This window comes from Poecilia reticulata, linkage group LG7 (assembly GCF_000633615.1).
Source record: "Poecilia reticulata strain Guanapo linkage group LG7, Guppy_female_1.0+MT, whole genome shotgun sequence".
Classification (NCBI taxonomy): domain Eukaryota; kingdom Metazoa; phylum Chordata; class Actinopteri; order Cyprinodontiformes; family Poeciliidae; genus Poecilia; species Poecilia reticulata.
The window spans coordinates 2,833,867-2,856,003 of record NC_024337.1 but is presented as its reverse complement, the minus strand read 5'-3'; the positions used below and the strand labels follow the sequence as shown (position 1 = coordinate 2,856,003).

General features: G+C 38.9%; 1 protein-coding gene across 1 annotated transcript; it reads left to right on the top strand.

Moving 5' to 3' along the window:
* The first annotated feature begins 1,655 nt into the window (after positions 1 to 1,655).
* LOC103466897 (phosphatidylinositol 4,5-bisphosphate 3-kinase catalytic subunit gamma isoform) lies at positions 1,656 to 20,814 on the top strand. Its single transcript, XM_008412800.1, has 13 exons — positions 1,656 to 1,744; positions 1,853 to 2,088; positions 2,299 to 3,506; positions 5,641 to 6,274; positions 6,403 to 6,468; positions 9,243 to 9,468; positions 15,185 to 15,279; positions 16,132 to 16,275; positions 16,368 to 16,458; positions 16,745 to 16,875; positions 18,476 to 18,587; positions 18,767 to 18,924; positions 19,728 to 20,814. The coding sequence occupies exons 2-13, from the start codon at positions 1,870 to 1,872 to the stop codon at positions 19,983 to 19,985; spliced, it is 3,342 nt and encodes a 1,113-aa protein (XP_008411022.1). The 5' UTR covers positions 1,656 to 1,744; positions 1,853 to 1,869; the 3' UTR covers positions 19,986 to 20,814.
* The last annotated feature ends 1,323 nt before the right edge of the window (positions 20,815 to 22,137 follow it).

Genomic DNA, 22,137 nt, shown 5'->3' with positions numbered 1-22,137 from the left:
CCTCTCAGACTTCCTACATAGGATAAATGAATTTTTTAACAAAGACAGCTTTGGTTATGCAGGAGCAGTCCAGGGTTATAATAGTTCTGGGTTTTTCACAATAGTGTAGTTTTTTACAATGACATTTTGTTTGTCTATCTCAATTCATTTTAATTAGTTTTGTGTTTCCTAGTTTTTATCAATCAATCGGTCAAGATTATGTGTATAACACATTTCAGCAACAAGGCAGTTCAAAGTGTTGAACATCATAAAAACAGACACACAAAAAATATACAATTGTAGAACACACAGTCAACAACTATCAAGTGCCATCATTACACATCAGAATGTTGATTAATGTTTCATTGATTGTTTTTCAAAAGCAACTCTAAACAGGTGGGTTTTTAGTAGAGACTTAAAGGCACTCAGTGTTTCAGCTGTTTTGCAGTTTTCTGGGAGTTTGATCCAGATTTGTGGAGCATAGAAGCTGAATGCTAGTAAGATATCGTTTGATTTTTATTAGTCATAGTAGATAGGTTTTTCATATTTTGGTTAATTTGTGGGTGCAGAATTCAAAAAGGTTAAAGTGTTGTATTGTGATTATGCTTACATCATACTATTATGTCCAGCAGGTTTCAGATGTGTTGCCAGGGGAACAGTCATGCAGGCGCTGACTTGTTGTCTACAGGTGCATGTGCGTTTCCAGGTATAAGTAATCTGTTCTCCTATTCTGAAACACCGAGAGTGTAATTTCTATTTCTGCAGTTATAAGTTCAGCTGAGCTAATGGTTCTGTTGCCAAGCTACCATTTTAGACACGATGCTTCCACAAGTCTTTACTCAGGCAATTTGACCCCTCAGCCCTCTTCCATAACACACCATCCATGATCCTAACTATGTTCAAGCTAAATGTGCAGTAGCTCTAAACTGGGAAACATGTTCAGGGATGAAACTCTAATTTGTGGATAAGTGAAATGTCCCAATCTCTGGTGCTACATTGTGAGGTTGAGGAGTTTTAGAAAATGTGGACCTCATTCACGGAATTTGTAAACTCACCTTAAATATCAATGAACACATATTAATAGGTACCTCTACAGCCCTGCAGCCACCTCATAGTAAATCAGTCATTGGTTGAGGAAGTTTGAAGATGGCAGAACAGGATGTTTAGATTTACTTAACCATCTAATCTGCTCTCTGTTTGTTGTTTATGTCTGGCTTCCTGATCATCTGCTCAGGGTTGTGAATGGTTGAGGGTGATGTTGTATGCTCACAGTTGTTTCCATTATTGTTGTCTGTTAGAAATGAAAAATAGTTACACATTTATGAAACTAAAAATAATAAAACAAATGAAGCATACTGTACGTGTAGCTACATTCCATTAGATCATACCATCACAAACTACTAAGCCAAACGGCTTAAACAGGTTTTTCCACTATTCCAGTAAATCTTGGAGGACTTCTGTTCTGCTTACATGTGTCATTGAAAGCTGAATTGCAGAAGTTTAGATTTTTCGCTTTTTCCCAACTGGCCAGTAGTGTTCATTATGTCTGTTCTGCTTCAATAGCCGTCAAACTGACATAGTCTTTGCTTTAGTTGTTAAAGGAGAAGAAGGAAGTCGGCTGTATTTTGTCAGTAAATGATTATCAGCATCTACCTCTGTGCAGAGGAATGAGGAAGTTCAAAAGCAGCAACAAAAAGAGGAAGACAGTCTCTCACTAACATGCAGGTGTGGAACCTCTCATGGACTCAGCACCAGCTTTTGTGAGGTTAGAATCTTAGAATTGCTATGCTTTCTTTTTGCTATGTAATTTTCAACATTTTAAAAACTTTTGTCATTAACTTTAACCCTTGAATATCTTTTTGTTTCTGCTCAGGCTTTTCTAACATAGCAATGGCTACAGCAGTCTTCCCAAATCGGACGGCTCCTCCACATTGTGCGGGCTCCCCAACTGAAATGAGAACTCAGGGTGGCTCAGAGAACAACCTGAAGTTTATTTGTGAGTTTAGGCCTGATGAAGACAACAGTGTAAACAGGGATTTTGAGTCTGTGACCGTCATCCTCCCTGCACAGTGCAGCATCAGCCAGTTGAGGCTACGCATCTGCATGAAGGTAAATTCACTGTTGTGGCTGATTTTTGAGACTTTTTATGAAATACTTTATTACTCTTACTTGTGGGATTTCCCAAACACCTACTTTTTGCTTTTACTTGAGTAAACATGACTTTAAGTAGTGCCACTGTTACTTGAATATGGTTTTTGGCTACTTACATCTGGTGTTGTGTTATGAACAGTGCTGAAATATCTGTCTCCATCTTTTCAGGCACAAGAAGAAAACTGCCATCCTGATCCATTTGCGATATTGGATCCTGAGAAATACATCCTGTTGTATGCCAGAGGGGACGACTGGTATGAAGCCCATGATGACTGTCAGATCATCCGGACATTAGATATCCCATGGTCACATGATGATTCTCCTTGTCTAGTGGCGCACATAGTGGCAAAGCCTCTGGTCGCCGGTGATTCAGAACAAAAGAAAAGTCAACAGGAGTGTTTGACTTACTTAATTGGACATGATCTGGACAATGAGGCGTCAGACAGACTTGGTGAACTTACATTCACCCGCAGGAAGCTGGCATCTCCACGAAGGCTGGAGCTGAGGAATCGGGATAATGTTCTGTATGCCACAGAGCCCTGGGTTACCCAGGCACCCATCCCTAATGAGCTGGAAGAATGGCTAAACAGGAAGCTTTGTCTCACCCTGCACTACATGAGCAAGATCAGCTTCAGCATACAGGTTGATTTGAAGGCAACTCCAGATGTTCTTCTTGAGGTTTTTAGAAGGGTTATGGCAGATCAAAGGGTCGATTATAACACTTCTGAAGAGTTGGTTTTGAAGGTCTCAGGTAGGGAGGAGTTCTTGTCTGGTGAAAACTGTCTTTGTGATTTCCTCTGGGTTCGACAGTGCTTGAAAGCCAATCAGGATCTCCACCTTTCTGTTGTTCCTGTCTCACAACTTGCTGCAGATACTGTCAGATTTGTAGACTGGCCACTTGTTGATGGTTTCAGTGGTCAGTTCAGCTCCCATGATGATCTTAGTCTCCTAGGCAAAGATCTGGATGACATCTTCATGATTTCTTTGTGGGACTGCAACAGAAAGTTCAGAGTGAAACTGCTTGGCTTTGATATTCCACAACTGCCAAACAAGCCCCCTCAGTCTGTCTATGTTGAAGCATCCATACTTTATGGCGGCAAAGTCCTCTGCTCAGTATCCTCCCTTCCCAAGCTCTTTGGAGACGAAGTACTTTGGAACGAGTGGCTGGAATTTGACATTCTTCTCCGGGACCTGCCTCGTGGAGTCAAGCTGAGCTTTACCATTAATACCTGTGCTAGCGACGTCTCTCCAACAACCAAAGACCCAAAACCAGGATTATCCAGAGACTCCAAGGTTTCACTCAACAAGCATACAGACACTCAGAAAGGAAAGACAAAGATCCTTTACTTCGTCAACCTCCTTCTCATAGATCACCGGTGAGTTTTAGAACCTTTTTAGAACTTTAGTTAACTTTTAGAGTTAATTCAGTCGTGTGGACACCAACTTTAGCATTATATTGTATTTCTCTTAATAAATCTTTGGATTTTCCTGGATTTTGCATTAAAATGCTGCACGATGGTGTGAAGTTTGCCCCACAGTCAGTTGGTTGCTGGTTTGCTCCTGTCTCCGTCTGCCTCTGTGAAGACACTTCACTCGCCGTGCCTGCTGGTGGTGGTCATAAGTCTTGGTGGTGCCTGTGTATGGCAGCCTTGCCTCTGTGGCTACTCTCTAGTATCTTGCCACCATCAGTGTTAGGCATCAAAATGAATCAGAAATGTTCTTTTCCTTGTCAGTTTGGACTTGCATGTTGCGACTCACTAACATCAAAACTGTTGCAGGCTTTGCAATTTGTGAGGAAGACTCTGTAGGTATTAAAGTATGCAGTATTTTCCTATTAAAATATCACTTCATTGTTAAATCACAGACTTGATTTACTATGTTAATCTATGTAGATTCTATTTAAATTAGCCTTGCTACAGCTTTTCAGTGCATTTGGAAACTCTTAAGATTTCACCTTCCTTATTATGATAAAGACAGCAGGTAAAAAGGTGTACTTTCTGAAGAGGTTCTAATTTAGTGTCTAAATTGTAAATAACGAGAACTCTGAACACACTGTGCATGGCTGTAGTATATCAGTCTGGGAAATGTGGGGCTACAATACTTTTCTATCAAAACAATGGAGCAAGTTGACCAACATTTATTTCTACACTCCTTCACCTCAGAGTTGGTTTTCTCCAACTTATGCAGTGCGATTTAGAAATAAAAGTTGCGCCACATCTGCATACTCTCACCAGTTAGACAGCCATTGCGATGAATATCTAAATCCGATTCAGTCATAACAGAGTCGCATTTCTGTCACTCACTTTAAATCTGGTACAGAGAAAACGCACAGACTGGCATGTAGTCTGTTTAAATGAAGCTGAACCCAACTGTAAACTGTAAAGAATCTTATTAAATCAACATATTTTAGAGACAGCAGAAACTGTAAAAGTGGTTTCAGTATTATACTCTTGAGCAATATTTTATCCTCTTAAGCCATTGACTTGTTTAACCAGTTTAACCACTTAAACAAGTGAGTGACTTCTTTTCCCCATTTATGAGAAGGTTTCATTCATGGGGAAGACATGCACAAAATCAAATGCAGAATATTAGAGAAGATTTTACATATTTATATATTCAACTGTGGTATTCTCACTTTGACCATTAAAAGACACAATGATAAATGTTACTTATCTAAGGAGGCATACACTCGGCTGTACACCTTGATAGTATCCACTTGGACATCATCTCGCCCTCAAAACTTTCCCGATTCTTTCTGGTATGGATTTAACAAGGTTCCATAAACATCAATTTAATAGAGATACATACACAGATATGCACACGCATACACGCACGCTAATTCTTTCAGGGTCGTGACAGGTGCTGGTCCCCATCTCCAGTGGTCAGTGGGTGAGGCAGGGTACACCCTGGACAGGTCATCAGTGTCATTTTAAAGGATGCAAAGATTATGTTCTTCACTTAATTCAAAGCGACATTATTCTGTTCTGTTTACAGTAATAACGTGACAAACGGATATTTTTAAAAATATATAAATAAACGCCCTTGGCAGTTGCATATGTGACCTATGGAATAGTCATTCCTGTTTGTACATGTTTGTAGGACTCAAGTCTTAAGCCAGGAGTCAAAATCAAGTCAGAAGTCTTTATTTTTACGATTTAACTCTGAACTAATTGTCAAACTCAAGTCGCTGTTTCTGAGTTATTTTGGTGCCGCTCCATTCTATGAAGGTAAAGAAAGAGCTGAGCCGAAAGGCAAAAGTGTCATTTTATCAGCCCATGTAGGTCCTGACCCACACACACGTTGTGGAGCATCTTTACATTCCTGTAAGACTGGAAATATTTGACACCACCCAGAATGAGCAGGAGCATGAAGTTGGGGAGATGCAATTCTGAGTTTCAATGAGTATTTATACTAAATGTTGTATTTTGTTGTCAAAATGTACCCTAATGGATGTGCACAGCATAGTTTATAAAAACTAGTGAACTTTGATGTGATTGTTCATTCCTACAGGTCTGTCCTGAGTCAGGGTCCCTACACCCTGCACATGTGGTCCTATCCTGACCTGGAGGACGGAGCCATCACCTACCAAGCCGATAAGCTGTCCTCCGCTACAAACCCACATATTGATGAATCCATGGCCATCAGCTTCCTTCTAGACCGCTACAGCTTCCCTGTGGTTCTCCCAAACACCTTCAGCCACAATGACGAGTCTGGCAGTCCAACTTCTGACCTTTTCCCTGACAAATCTACTTCCTCAACCCAGTGCACCTCACCCATCACTGATTCTCTTTCTCCACATGGGAAATTTCTTCTGCCTCCAAAGACCGAAAGGGTAAGTCTGAGGTCCCCATCACCCGTCTTTAACACCAAGAGGGATTACCTCAAGAGGTTTCGGGAGGAGAGTGTCCAGTATGGCTCCAACCTTCCCCACTTCTTGCGTAATATTAACTGGCTGGATCGCAGGGTGGTGGAGGACGTGCACTGGCTACTGGGACTCTGGGATCCTGGGGAACTGGATGTACATGTGGCGCTAGAGCTGCTAAGTATGGATTTCCCAGATGAGATTGTCAGGAAACTAGCAGTAAAGAGACTGGAGAGTCTACCCAATGATGACGTGCTCAAATATTTGCTACAGCTGGTGCAGGTATGTTTGTGATCTTCATGTGGAAAAATGCATAGTTACATGTATGGAAAAACACTTCTTTGCTCTCTTTAGAGTGAAATCTACTGAGTGACAACCAGGAAGTGACCAAAACCTTTCTGTATTTGCAGACCCTGAAAGTGGAGCCTTACCACGACAGTTTTCTCGCTCGGTATCTTATTCAAAGAGCTCTGCGGGTGAGTCATGTGACTTCTCGTTTCACTTGATATATCAAATGAAACTGTGCAACAGTTTGTTGATTTATTGCTGCTGCACCTTTGAATTGTTTTTTGTTTACTCAATTAAATATTTAGTTAAAGTATTAAGTTTCAAGGATAAATACTGTGATGGGAAAAATACATTTTGGCTTAATGTTTACATTTGGTCTATGCTTCAAATGAACCATTGTGACACCTTGGTTCTGTGTTTAGCCTCTTTGTTGAAAATTTTCCACTATGTTTTGTCTCATTGCCTTGTTAATGACATAATTTTACATGAAATCATCTGTCAAACACATGACCTTCCGCTTTGATCAATATTACTCTAATTTCTGAACTATTAGTGCACCTGAATATATAGGCTCATTCAATGAGAATCAGAATATTATTGAAAAATGTATTTCAGTAACTCTGTCACCAAGTTAAACATTATTTAGATTTATTAGATATTGTTTTAGACAATGTTTTAACACCTTTATTTCTTAGTCAAGATTGTTTTCTGCTTACAGCCACCTTTTTTTTATAGATGGCTGCATTCACACCAGCCATGTGTCTGCTTTAATCAAACTCTAATTTGTTTGTCTGGAAAGTCCGGCTCATTTTGGGATGTGTGAATGTGCATGCGAATGCAAATGGCAAGTGGACCTGAGACTGTTCCAAAAGTAGTAAACGAACTGCAGGACATTCTGGGCAAATATAACCAAACTAAACACACCAGTGTAATGATAAAGGGAGAAATGGCTCATGATCTCTCACTAAAGACAAAAAAGAAATTCTACAACTGCTAAAATCTGACACCACTCCATTTTGTTTACATGTCGTGAAGAAGGAAGTTGCGCTCAGCCACTTCTTTGAGGTTTTCATGTTGTTTTCTCCAGTAGTTCTTGGTGCAGTGGCACCACAGGCGAGTGGCTGAACAGGTTTTTCAAAGGGTTTAGATTATGTCACACAGTGCAGTGTGAAAGTAGAGCACACCATCTGAAAATGTCATAAATGATGCAATTTTGGTCCCCAATCAAACCAAGTCTCCTAGACTATCAAATGTGAGAACGCCTGATAGTGTCAGATGTTTGATGTTTTCTAAATGGACTGCCATAAACTGTAATTTTAAAACCGTATAATAAGCCATGTGAAATGTGAGATGGAGTTCCATTTTCTTTTTCATTCTTATGCATGTCAGTGGCTGACCTTGGGGTAAATCTGAGAGTCACTTCAATAAAGATGAGCAGCTGTCTAAAATGTTCTGTCATTGTTAATATTCTTTCTCACAAGAAAAGAGAAAAATTATTCACAATAGAATCTTTTTACTTAATAGAACTTGAACGGCCTTGATGGCCTTACCAGACTAATGGACATTTCTTTTCTAAAGTTATTGTTTAGCAATTGCTTTCTTGACATTCTGTTAACACATGCTTCTGTTCCAGAGCAGCAAGCTGCCGAACGCTCTTCTATTCATAGACGTGGTCCTGCTGATGTTCTACTTACCCTCTTGAACCTAATTATACCCCTTTGTTTTTACAATCACTTTATGCTGAAAAAATATGTATTTTCCATAATGTATTCCGTTTAGCTCAAAACGAACTTTGTCAGAAGCCTAGTCAAGATTTTGATTAGTTAATTTCACTGTATGTTTCCATGGATTTATTTCTTAAGTTTTAGCTGTTGTGAGGTTTAAGAGAGAAAAAGAAGCAGACATCATCTGAACTATGTAGTTTTGTGGTGCAGCAGGTGAATTTATATTTATACGGTACAATAATTACCAATTACCAGTTCTCATTAAAGCATAAATCATGATGTTGTCTTTTACATGGCAAGGATATACTGATGTACATAACAAAACACCAGAATGTGGATTTCTTTTATCACAAAGCCTTCACAATGTTAAGATTATTTTTGAACATTTGCCAGGTTAGAATTGTTTTTCTTCTTTCTTGCTTTGCGTGCTGCAAGTTAATTAAATTAGGTACATTTATTCAAAAGATGTCGACTTTCGAGATAGACGTTAATTAACACTAGATCTTTGTTTTGTCAAAATAGAATTTCTGGGTATTTCGTTTGTTTTCTCGGAATGATAAAATAGATTATGACATGTAGACACCAGCTCAGTTAATCATACTGTTTCCACTTGGCTAATGGAGGAAGCAGTGTTTACTTACTGAATGTTTTCTGTGAGCATTTTTATTGTGTAAATGAAAAGGAATAAATGAAACTCTGGACCTAAGGGGCAAATAAATTTTTTTGAGCTTTACTTTATGTTATTCCTGCATCAAAACATATCTGCCTAGATTTGTTTGTATATGTTTGAGAAATCTTTTAATTTTCCATGGCAACCATTCAGCTATGCCAGCACCAGGGTAAACCTAGCACTGTCTTTGAGGCTCAGCTCCTCCTCGTAGCTGCAGCTCCAAACTCCTCATATGAGGAACTTCTCATATGAGAAGTTGGTAAAAAACATTCTTAAAAGATTAGTAGAGGAGTGATGCTGTGATGTCTTCTAGCTGGCTGCTGTGGAGTTAAAAAAAATGTAGTGGTTTAAAATTCCCGTGAGTGACATTTCTTTTAGATGATTTAAAAACCTTTTGATTGTGAAGATTTTACTAAAACATTTACAGGAAAGCATATAAAATTCACATGGGACTTTGTCAGAAATAACAAAAGCATATTTCTTCCCCCACCCCTAAATACATCAGCATTGACCATTTTGACATACACAGCTGTTTCTCTGAGGATCTTACTCTTTCCTTTCTCTGCAGAGCAAGAGAATCGGCCACTTCTTCTTCTGGTATGTGCGCAGTGAGGTTGCAGGGTGCCCATACTTCCGCCAACGCATGGCAGTGATTCTGGAGGCCTACCTGCTGGGGTGCGGCCAGGCCATGATCAACAGCTTCACCCAGCAGGTGCAGGCTGTGGAGGCACTGCAGGAAGTCGCAATGATTATCAAGAGATTGTACCCAGACAAAACAGATCTTCCTTCCTCAGGTAGGAGATCCAATTATGTAAATATTTCTTGTGGTGTCTGAAAGCTTTTATGCCTCTTTGCTAACCTGAACTTTAAGATAAATACAGAGTGTGAATCCTCAGAAAAGCATCTCAAACTTTAAATCATAATACATCACAAAGATGCTTTGAACATCTGTGTGATGTTCAATCCTGCTTTAAACCCCAACACAGCTTTCTCTAACTTGTCTGTTGAATTCTTTGCTCTTGATGTTGTTAGTTCTCTAATCTTCTCCAAACAAACCTCCGAGGGCTTCAGAGAACAATTAGTTTTAGGCGCAATAGATGGATAGAATACTTGTAAAAGATGTGGTTATTATTTCCATAATTTTTCATCCACTTGACAACTACACACTGCACTGTGTTGGATATGTGTGTTGATCCCATAAAATCTCAATAAAACACCATATAAACACAGAAATAACTATACAAAGTTTTATATTGGAAAACTGAATAACAATGGCACCTTGGTCAGTCTAGTGTCAGATTTAATACCACGCTCTTGGATAAAAGAGCTTGTGAGAACAGCCTTTCAGGCCTTTCAGCCAGATGTCTATAGAAGAAAAAGGGGATATTATATAATGATTATAGCTCCTATTTAGTGACCTGAAAGTCAGATTTAATGGGATTGAGGTGAAGCAAAAACACTTTTCAGTTTCTTACTGAAGGCAATGACCTGATAACGGAATGTGAAGCTGCAATCATCGTGTCCTAAAAGACATTTAAATGGTTACTAACGGTGACAGGCTAAATGGAAGAACTTGAGGACGGACTGATGGACTTCAGTGTGACCACAACCCAGGATGCATGTGTTACAGAATGAGGCAAGGGAGCAGATCCAAAACAACCGTTGGAGATACAAAGCCAAGGCAGAAGTACAAGCACACATAGTAATGGAACAAAGAAATGCAAGACGTGATTCAAGAGAAGAAACAAGCCCACAAGGCCTGGAGGAAGAACCAGCTCTGCCATGACCTGGACCAATGCCACATGCTGAAATCTGCAGCAAATTGGGTGGTGGCTGCTAAGAAACAGAGTCATAACTTCCCTAACCTATATGGCCAATTGGTTACCCAGTGGGAGCAAGCAACATTTACTATTGTCACACCCAATACATTGCGCACACTAGGCAAATCAAGAGGGGAAGGAAGGAGGTCCTGTAAGAACCACCAGCAATCCTACACCATCAGCATTCCCCACCCCAGAGGGACTGCATCAGCTACCAGCCAATAAGTCTCCTGTATCACACCATGAAAATTTACGAAATACCAGCCCCAACCAGTGTGACTTCATCAGAGAGTGTGGCACTGTTGACTCCACCTGTGTACTGATGGAGAGGCATTGGGGCAAAGGGCAAGACAGTCCACATGGCCATCATGTACCTGGAAAAAGCCTTCAACAGATATGTCCTAGAAAAATGTCCTAGACATTTTTTTTTCCCCCCTAGACTCTAGGACAGTGGTCACCAAACTACGGCCCACGGGCCGGATCCAGCCCGTCTCCACATTTGGTCCGGCCCCCTGAACAATACCAGAGAGCATTTAGATTTTTTTTCATATACCATATTTTCCGGATTACAAGCCGCTACTTTTTTCCTAAGCTTTGAACCTTGCGGCTTATAGCCCAGTGCGGCTTAAATGTGAATTTTTCTTCAACCACCAGGCTCTTTAGCAGGAAGTGAATCATTGGAAGTCAAAATTTGAAATCAAAGAAGAAAGCGCAAATTAAAACGGAATTAGGTTTTAATAGGGAATTAAAATTTGAGAATGTTGTTGATCAGTTAAATAGCATTGAGGGGAAAAAGAAGATTTTGCGTTTTTTAAATAATACTGGGATCATTATGAGAATTTGAGGTATAGATATTAGGATCCAGTAGATGGCAGTAGTGCAACAATAATGGATGCAAGCTGCCGTTAATATCTGACACTTAGCAAAAAGAAGAAGAAGAAGAAAGCGCCCATTTTCATTTAGCATAGAGGTTCTCAACGTGGGCGCCCCCCAGGGGGCGTTCAGAGGACGGCAGGGGGCGCTGGCGGACATTTTTACAAATGGGGGGCGCTGAGATTCCTCTGGGGGGCGTTTGGTCGAAGGTAAACTTTACACCTTAAATGCACAACAATGCCAGTTTAGACTTTGAGCAACTTGGTAAAACTGTATTATGTAACATAAAGTCATGCTTGGCTGCAACGATATAGATGGCAGCTCTTCTATTCAGTGTTTGTTAGCTTCTGTTAGCTTCTGTTAGCTTCTTGGCGGAGCTCCGTTCTCCTGCTACTGGTAGCTAAAATCATGACACCCTCACTGTGTATCCTTCTGAATCCATTTAAATAAAGAAATAAAGAAATCCCTCCATGGGTGATACCACGATAGAGAGCGTTCATTTTATAGCGTTAACACCGGTAAGTGGTCCGGTATGAAACGGTGTGATAGAACAACACAGCACTTTTAAATTTCAATAATCAGGTTACTGAAATTGTTTCCGCTGTATTAAAAGGTTTATGTCAGTCTGCCTTGTCCCCATCAATACGCCCTGCACCTTAGGGGGTAAAAAAAATGAAGCGCACATTGCGCAAAACTCTGAAACAGAAGAAGCGGGACATAAAACGGAGCGACAAATTAGATGTGAATTATGGCATAAAACAGAGAATCCGATGCTGAACAGTGAAAAATCAACACATGATGTGAAACACATGACGATTAGGCAGCGCAGCAGGTGATGAGTGAAGATTACTGATGGTCAATAAACGATAAAATAAATCTAGCAACAGGAAAGAAACTAAAGTGGACATAGCAATAAACCAAGAGAGGATAATACTAATCAAAGGAAACTAAATGGAAATGAATGAAGAACAAAATGCAAGAATAAACTAAGAAACTAAAGTAAACACAGAGGAATAAACTGGTATGGTAAGACCTTTCAAGCAATAATTAATACAGAGGACTTTATGGCAAGAATAAACAGACACTATTTCCAGATAAAAGGTAAAATAATATTGTTGAAATGTCATGGGTTTGTTGAGACCACATCTAGTACTGAGAATCAATATATATTACAGACCATAACAGTAAATGACTGATCACTTATTTATGTTTTTAATTAGATTTGATATATTTATTTCTTCAATATTATTTTTCATGTGTGTTAATGTCATGAGGCTGATGACTCCATGACACTTTCAATTTAACTCATTAGGATTTGATTAAGAACCAGATTTGTTCTTTGTAATTTATGTCCAGTAAAACTATGAATCTATAATCAATAGACAGGTCTATATAAAGATATAATTCATGTTTCTGTCTCATATTTGTATGGCATTAAAAGGAACTTTTGTGTTTCCACTGAAAGCTCTGGTTTGAACAATAAATGCCATGTGGGTGAAATTTTATGGTTGATACTCTGATGTCCCATTCTCCTGAAGGCAGCACAGAGCTGCACCACCAGAAACTGACAAACACTGAAGAGAAGAAGAGCTATGATTAATGTAGTTACAGTTCTATCCATGTTTTAATGTTGCAGAGCTCAGTCATTTGCAAATAGTTAAAAGTTTAAACTGGTATGTTGAACATCTTTTATCTGGTCATTTTGTGTAATATTTAACAACTAGAAAATGGAAAAGAATAATATTTTTTCCACTCTCATTGACTGCTGTTAGGCCTACCAATTTTAATTTGAATGTTCATTGCATTTTTTGTAGACGCCTGTGAAAATAATTTCTATTCCCATGACTTTTTTGTTCTCTGGGAAATTATTTTGATGATAAATACAGAAACAAGCATAAAAATCTAAACATCTACAATAGTGATAGTAATATTAATAATAAAATAATAGACAGTGCAAAGTAGCCTGCAAATTCATTGGTGGGGGGCGGTGAGAGACCTTTTTTCTCAACCCAAAAAAGGTTGAGAAACACTGATTTAGCACATGCTAGTAGCAGACACGATGGATCAGCACTTTTACAGTTACAGTTACCGTTCGGAAACTACCAATCAGTTCAGTTAAATCTAAAATTGGCAACTTTTTCTTTTTCAACCGTAATAAATGTGATATTCAATTGACCTGTTATGACTCAAATTTTGGGTGTCCGCCCAAACGCGATCATTGGCTCTTGTTGCCGATACAGATCACCTGCATCTCATTTCGCAGTCTGCCTGTGCAGCTGGTCTCCCTCTTTCTTACACACTGCGCAAAAGCGCAGCAACAAATCCTAAGCGATGTGGAACTATAACGCACTGAGTGAATGGGGAAGTTTGCGTGTTGCGGCGGAAAATTGAAGCAMGTCAAAATGCATCAACACAACGAAGCTAATACGACATAAAAACAATGCCATACCTGACGGAGTTTGGCTACATCGAGGCTCACTGCAGTAAAAAAAGACATGGAGGATCAGATAGCAGGTAAAGCAGCGCACAGCTACAAACACTCAYCCGGATTAGCATGACGGTCAGAAAGCTAAACAAATAACCCGCAAAATTATTTAAGTCTTCGAGCTGCGATGGAAGACGCTGGTTCTGCTCTCGCTGTTGAACCGCTGCTRCGCGCTACAGGTAGTAATATTTCACAGACGGAGCCTCTTCTGCTCCACCTGGTAGTGACTCTCACACCGAACCTCTGTTTAAAGCTGCAGCATCTAACCTAAAAAAATAAATTTTACACACGTATTAAAATTTTCGCTGTCCTAACATGAGACAGATAATCTCTAAAAAAATAATCGATCTCCTCCCTGTTCTGCATAATTACTCCGCTTAGTCAGAAACAGCCACTCAGAACTAGCAGTAATCAGCTAGCCGCCATGCTATCAGGAAGTTTTCATTCAGTAACTCAGGATTGTTTATTGTAATGGATCCTGTATTTGCCTTTGAATGTTAAGTTTTATATTTGAATTTTTTTGGCAATGTTGAGAGGTTTTAATTTGGCTCTTTGCATTATTTAGCCTCTTCAGAGCCTTCATATGTTATCAGTTTGTTAAAGATAGTATTACCTATAGCAGTACAATTTGCAGAATGCCTGTTTTGTTTAGTTTTCTTCTTGGAAAAAGTTATTAAAAACAAGTTTTTGTCTAAATTAAGGTGAATTCATGGTTCCTTTTTCCACATAATGTAACCGGTAGTGTTTATGATAAAAAAATTTAAAAAAAAGAATTATGTGATCGGTATCGGTGATCGGTATCGGTGATTGGCCCTCATGGGTGATCGGTATCGGCAGGAAAAAACCTGATCGGCACATCTCTACTTTACACTTGAGGTTATGCTTAATTTTAGAACCTGGAACCGAACAGAACCATTTTGTGAACTTCTGATATACAAAATAATTTTTATCTTGACTTTTGTCTCTTTTTGTAAAATTAACAAATGCACAACTCTTTTAAACGAGCACCTGGTATAATTGTGGATCGGACACACTTTGTGGGATCATATTTAGTTGTGCATTAATCCCCTTTTCTAGCCATCTGTGCTTCTTCTCTTTAATATTAATTAGGAAACAAAATCCCACTTCCACACTGTTGGACCAGGCTTGTCTGTTAAGATGAAACTCTCTGCACACCTGCTGCTCTCCTGACACTTAGCAAAAGTACAGATTTTCACACCACAGATTTACCAAACACAGTCAACATGTGTCAAATTTACACTAACAGGCTGATGAATGTTTCAACATTAAGGTTTTTTTCTGAAATGAATCTGTGTTGTTGCTTTTTCTCAGCTCCACTCAAGCTGCAGGAGCTCCTCAGAAGCAGTAATCTGCCAAATGAATTCCTGTTGCCCTTTGACCCCCGCATCAAAGTGGGAGCGATTCTGGTAGGTCTTGTTACAGTGGGTTTCTTTGTGTTAGAAAATGAGGTGTGCATGGCTCACACGACGTGCTGAGCCACACGTCGTTTGAGTCCTGTGATTTTATTTTTTGACTTTACCAAAAGATATTTAGACTTTTGCATAATAATCAGTCTTAACAGCCCAGTTTTACCCAGCATATGTGGCCAATATCAGGTCTGAATTGTGTGAAAGTGACTGAACTTGACCCTCTGGGACAAATTTGAATCGAATTGAAATTTGTCCATTTTGGACCTTTTGAACAATAATCAATGCAGGGAACTCAATAGAAGATGGTGAGATCTACACTGATATAAATAAGCAACAAGGAAATATTTAAATTATAAACACAATAAATCAAAAGCCAAACACCCTGGATTGTATTTAAAGGGTCAAGAGTTTGGGTCTTCTACCAGATCATGGTAAAGTGGTGACTTGTGTGATTTACAGATGTTGTTTAGAAATTAGCTCTAAAAGATTTTCCAAGTTGTGCAGCGGAGAACTTCTATTCAGTTCTCCACTGTGCTCCTTGGAGAGTTCTGACAATCTGAGTTTTAGTCAATCTAATAAGTGTCAAACAAATCCCGTATATTCAGGCAAACCTTTCTTAAAGGATGTAAAGACAAAAAAGAACAAATAAAGTCAAACAACTAATAATTTGCTTAGTAAAGGAATCGACATTTTAAATTTTCAAATCCTCCTTCAGAGAAGATCAGTAAGGATTTATGGGTTAAGAACCTGGCTGGTTCAGGCGTCTTACAGTGGTTGAAGTGAAGCTGTTTCTAAACTGGAGCCCAAAGAAAAAAACTAATTGGATTTTTCTGAATCCTTCTGCTGCAGCTGGACAAATGCAAAGTGATGGCCTCAAAGAAGAAGCCTCTGTGGTTGGAGTTCTCACCAATGCCATCGCCCACCTCCAGCACACCCGTCGGGATTATCTTCAAAGAGGGGGACGACCTCCGACAGGACATGCTGGTCATCCAGGTCACACAGATCATCTGCTGCTTTTATTTTTTTAAAGAATATTGTTTTACTTTTGAATGAATTATCATGTATTTGTTTGCCTTCGTGTTTAGACCTTGGTGGTGATGGAGTCCATCTGGCAGGAACAATCTCTGGACCTCAACCTGATTCCATATGGATGCATCTCCACAGGACACAACATAGGTATGTTTCTTTATACTTAAGGAATGCTTGCTGTTACTCTCTGAGGCACACAGGAATGTTGATTGCTTATTTAGGGAGAGAGAAGTAAGATTAAAATTAACGTCCAACTCAGGGTCAGAACAGGATGAAGTACACCTAACAAACAAGTCAGTCAAGTTATGTCCATTCAAAGGCAACTTCCTTTTTCAAGGTTTCAAGATAAAAAGAAATTTTTGTTTTTAAATTCAATATTTATTTGGCACACATGAACTTTTTCAAAGTGTTCCTAAATAATCTCTTTCCAAAGGGATGATTGAAATAGTGAGGAATGCAGCGACCATTGCTGCAGTGCAGCGAAGCCACGGCGGAACGACTGCAGCCTTCAGAAACGACGCTCTGTTTGAGTGGCTCAGGTCCAAGTGTCCTCTCCAGGAAATAGTGAGTGAAACAGAGTCAGAAATACTTTTCATTACAGATTTGAAAGCATAGTGAAACTTTCTGTTGTTGATACAATCAAAACATTTTCTACTAAGTAAAACCTGGCTTAGGTTTAAATCAATTAAAGTAGTCCAAAATTAGAAAACTATAAGGGCGTTTCCATGCCTTTATCGTGTCCGAGTCTGGTAGATCAGACACACATTTCAGATTTTTATTTGTAAAATAAAACAAGTCTAAATCTGTGCATTATTTGCCTTCTAATTAAAACCAATGATCTTCTTAGTGTAGGTCTATTACGTAAAAATAGAATGAAATGTATAGAACAGGGAAATTTCAAGGGATGTGAATACTTTTGCAAGGTTCTATAAACAAACTGGTCATTTTTGAGTCTCCACCCACACTCCAAATATTGAGTGGAGATCCATGGATGAAATCTTTAAAAAAAAAATTATGTGCAATTTCAAGTCAGTCAGTTATTGTCCTTAATTAAATTTATTATATAAAATGTGACCTTTTGGTCCATTTGTCCAATCCAACACAGGGCTTTCCAAATCATCAACTTCATTGTCCTCAATACTCTTCCCAGCTGAAATGATGCTTCTTATCGTCCTTTTGGAAGACCCATTTGTGCCCACAATTTGTCATTCTCTCCATAGTATGCAAACATCTTAACTCAATTTTATCATCCAATGAATTTATGAATGGCTTCTTTTACAACATGGCCTTGGACTCCATAAGAGCCAGCTGAGCTTTAGAATACTGAATAATGGCAGCAATGCCAAGGATGCTCTGGAGCCACAAGCGGCTTGTTGAACAATGTAATAAGAAATGCTTACTATTTTTTTCCCTATAATAAATTGATTTCCCATGACAGAATAACACTAAAAATAGAAATTAAATTTTTTTTTAGATCTATTTTGTCATTATGTTTTTCTCTCATTTTCCATAAATTGAAGCATCTCACAGAAAGAACCTTATTATTTCTGGCAAATGATTTGTTTCCCCCTTTGTATTAAAACCAAAAAAACAGAATTATAACTGGGTTATTTATTTTTTTTTTATCATAAAGTAGATATTTGTCAAAAAATGGTAAGTTGTCTTTTTAAAAAGAAATAAATGAAGAAAAAGGTCAAGTAACACTTGTGGTTCTAAACCAGGGGTGGTCAATCCTGGTCCTCGAGGACCAGTGCCCTGCAGCTCTTAGATGTCTCCCTGGTCCAACACACTTCAATCCAACAGCTGAATCACCTCCTAAGTGCAGTCAGGTTCTCCAGAGTCCTGCTTATGACCTCATTATTTGACTCAGGTGTGTTGAAATAGAGACACATCTAAAAGTTGCCAGAGACCGGCCCTCCAGGCCTGGAGTTGCCCACACCTGGTCTAAACTAATCATACTTTGCTGGACTAAAGGCAAATATGGCTCCTAGGATCGCAGTTTGCTGGCGTCGGCACTAGAGGATTAGATTTTGCAGATACTTATTTAATTTAATTCCTAAAGGATCACCACATAGAAATTGAATTTGTTACCAGAAAAGAATTGAAGATTAGAGGACGTGCTGCTTCATGTACTCTCAGACTGCTGTTCTTTTTGTGACTGCAGCACTACAAGACAGTGGAGAGGTTTGTGAAGTCCTGTGCAGGATACTGTGTGGCCACCTACGTCCTGGGAATAGGAGACAGACACAACGACAACATCATGATCACAGACCAAGGTAAGCAGCACGTTCTGTCGGATGTTTGTGCAATAATAAAAAAAACAACAAAAAATTTTAATTAAATGTTTATTTAAATTAATTTTAAGAAAGTAATAGAGTAATAACACTTAAGAGGAATGAAGCTCTGTGATGGATAAAACCTAACTTGGATTTTCCTTTGTCCTTCCTCCACACAGGAAACTTGTTCCACATCGACTTTGGTCACATCCTGGGTAACAGGAAGCACTTTCTTGGAGTGAGCAGGGAGCGGGCACCGTTTGTCCTCACACCCGACTTCTTATATGTGATGGGCAGGCTCAGAGGTGGAAACAGCCTCTATTTTCAGCGGTTCCGGGTACAAAGATCTCACTCTGTGTGATTGTGTGCTTTAGCTTTGACTGGAAAAAAGTTTGAATTTAAAGAAGTGAGAAGTGGAGTCATCCTTTACTTCCTTTTGAGTAGCAAATGATAAAGATTTGTTTTTGTTTCTTTATTTATTTTTTGTTCAATACAATTCACTTCTATTTGAAATATGAAAAAGATCGAAATGTACTAATTCATAGTTTTTTTTATTCATCTAATTAAAATAATTGAATAATTTATTTAAAATACAACCCATGAATTCAATCTTCATGTGCACATATCTGCAAATTAATGATTAGGGCTGAAACGATTAATTGGATTAGGCACAATTAATCAATTATTAAAATAGTTGCTAATTAATTTAGTAATTAATTGCTAACTAGAGTATCCTGACTTAATAAATGGCCCATTGTTGAAACGACATATTTAGAGTAGTAATTAACCTAAGATTGTATAAAAATATTTATACATTTGTTATTTAAGATTTTTTTTTAAATTATTGTTAAAAATAGCATAGTTTTAGCTACGTTTTAGGCAATAAAATGTTTATTTTCTTATTTAAAAAATGAATTTAATTACTTTTTACTAGTATTTTTATACATTTCTCATACCGAGTAAAATAAGCTTAAGTAGTTGCATGAAAAATTAGCAGAAGGTGTCAATTTTTCATCCGGTTACATCAGTCATTAGAATAACAGATTACTAAAATAATCTGCCAGTTGCAGTTAAGTGATATTATAGCTGACTATTAATTGTATTCTCCATATGCTTTTCCATATGTTTTTTCTGTATCAGGATACCTGCAGCCAGGCCTACCTCTTACTGCGCTCCCACTCCCGTCTGCTGGTCACGCTGTTCTCCCTCATGCTGCTCACCGGCATCCCGGAGCTGAGTGCGGCTGAGGACATGCGCTACCTGCGGGAGGCGCTGCAGGAGGACCAAACTGAGGCCGAGGCCAAGGAGCATTTCCTCCAGCGGATCACAGAGTGTGAACACCTGGGCTGGACCGTACAGGCCAACTGGTGGATCCACATGGTGGCCGGCATCAGATAGAATGTGCAGGAAGTCGGGAAGCGAAATGTCTGATTTGTATTTGGGTTTTGAGAAAATGATGTTGTGTTCACGCCTAGTCTGACTTCTCTGAATCGCGCCTAGCTTGTCAGGCTATGTTACGCTTTTCTTTCTTTCATCATCTTTTTGAATTCCCTGAAACTGACTATTTTACATGTGGATGTGCTCAGCGTTCTATTACTTGTTGGAGGCGTGGCTTCTGATATTTTAAATTTACCCAATCACTATTGTTTGTCCATGACATGTGTAATACAGCAGTTTTACGTTAAGAAGCTTACTAGAAATTGCCTGCTCTGTAAACGAGCATCAGAGAAAAGCCAGCAGAACTGTTGATGTTACTTCAACATTTGGAAGCGTAATCAACACGGACTGACAGCTTTGTTCACTTCCTCTACTACCACTGATAAAACTACAGGCAGACCACAATTCTGAAAATCAACAATAACATTGATTTTCTGCACAGTGACAGAAGTTCTGCAGTGAACTTCTGTTTTCTAAATGGCCTGGTAAAAATTCAATCCACTTCAATGGGAGAAAGTCTAAACCGAGCAGTGAAGTGTGATGTGAATCAAGTGGAATTGCTTTGGAAGTCAAGGGTCAGGTTACCAGATATCAGCACAGTATGTTTCTTAGCAGGGACAATGTATGTTGTACTGTTATAAAGACTAGGTGTTTTGATTATTTCACCATGCCAATATATAATTAAATCTGATGTAATGTACAAAATACTGTAGATCCATAGTAGATGGCATCTCAATTTCCTTTAACTTGTCTTGAAAATAATTTAAAAAAGACAAAAGACTGAGCCTCACTCATGCATAGCCATGTTTTTATTTGTCTTGTTTTAAATGTCTTCTCCGATGCTGTTGTGACAGGATCTGTGCTTTCATGTAATTGATAAAGTATCTATTAGACCAAGTGGCGTCTCGAAATCACTTTTCGGGACCCCCGTCCCTCGCACCCTCCAGAGATTTTCCGCCCATGGGTGTCAGTATTCAGTGACGCCCATGTCATAGTTTTGAGTGTGTCGAAACGCTCCCTGACACCTCATTTAAATCACTACTTAAGGTAGTGATTTACCCATCACTACTCCTCGAGTTTTTGTCATCCAAAAACTCGAGGAGACACAGAGAGCACAAACACAGGTGGCTTGAAGTACCATTGAAGGAAAACACTCAGGCTCCTCTCTTACTCTGAGGCAGATCAGGCTGATAGATCGCAGGTGCCTCTGATAACGCAGCCAGTCCACCCTCCAGTGGATCAGCTGCTGTCTGGCTCCCTCTGGTGGACAAGTGGGGAAATTGAGAACCCAACACAGAGCCCAAAATCCAGTCTCCCAGTAAATACCAATTCAAGATATCCATCCATCCATTTTCTATACACCGTTGTCCCTTAGTGGGGTCGGGAGGGTTGCTGGTGCCTGTCTCCAGCTAACGTTTCGGGCGAGAGGCGGGGTTAATTCAAGATGTCAGTAATGTAATTCTGATTGATCAGAATGTTATTTTAAGATATCTTAAGTAGAAAAGCTTCCTAACTAAAGATATCTCTAATTGATTTGGAGATATCGTAAAAGGAATTTTGACAAGTCGTTATTTACTTTTACGATATCTAGAATTTACTTTGCACTAGTCAAAACTATCTCCTACATAAAAATACCTTTGATATCTTGAATTATGGTGTCATTCAAGATATATTTTATTAGAATAACTAGTCAAAACTAAGAACTAGATATCTTGAATTTACTTTGTGACTAGTCAATTTAATTGTAGATATCTGAGATACGTGTTTCACGTAGTCAGTAATTCAATGTAGATATCTTGAATTGAAGAATCCACACAATTCAATGGTAAATCTGACAGTCGGAATTTAATTAGAAATATATTTCGCCTCGTCAAAATATAATAGAGAAATCTTAATTTACTAATACTTTTAGTCATAAACCAATTTCAGATATCTGGAATTAAAGTGCCGTAAAACCCAATTTATGTTAAAACGGCCTGCCATACATTCACGTCTTCGGGCCTTGGAGCAGGCCGCGTGAGGCGAATCTGAAAGCTGATTGGTTCAAACAACTGTTCCGCTGCTGTCGCTTGCTGAACGGACGCCTGCTGAAGGCCCTGGGCAGATTAGACAG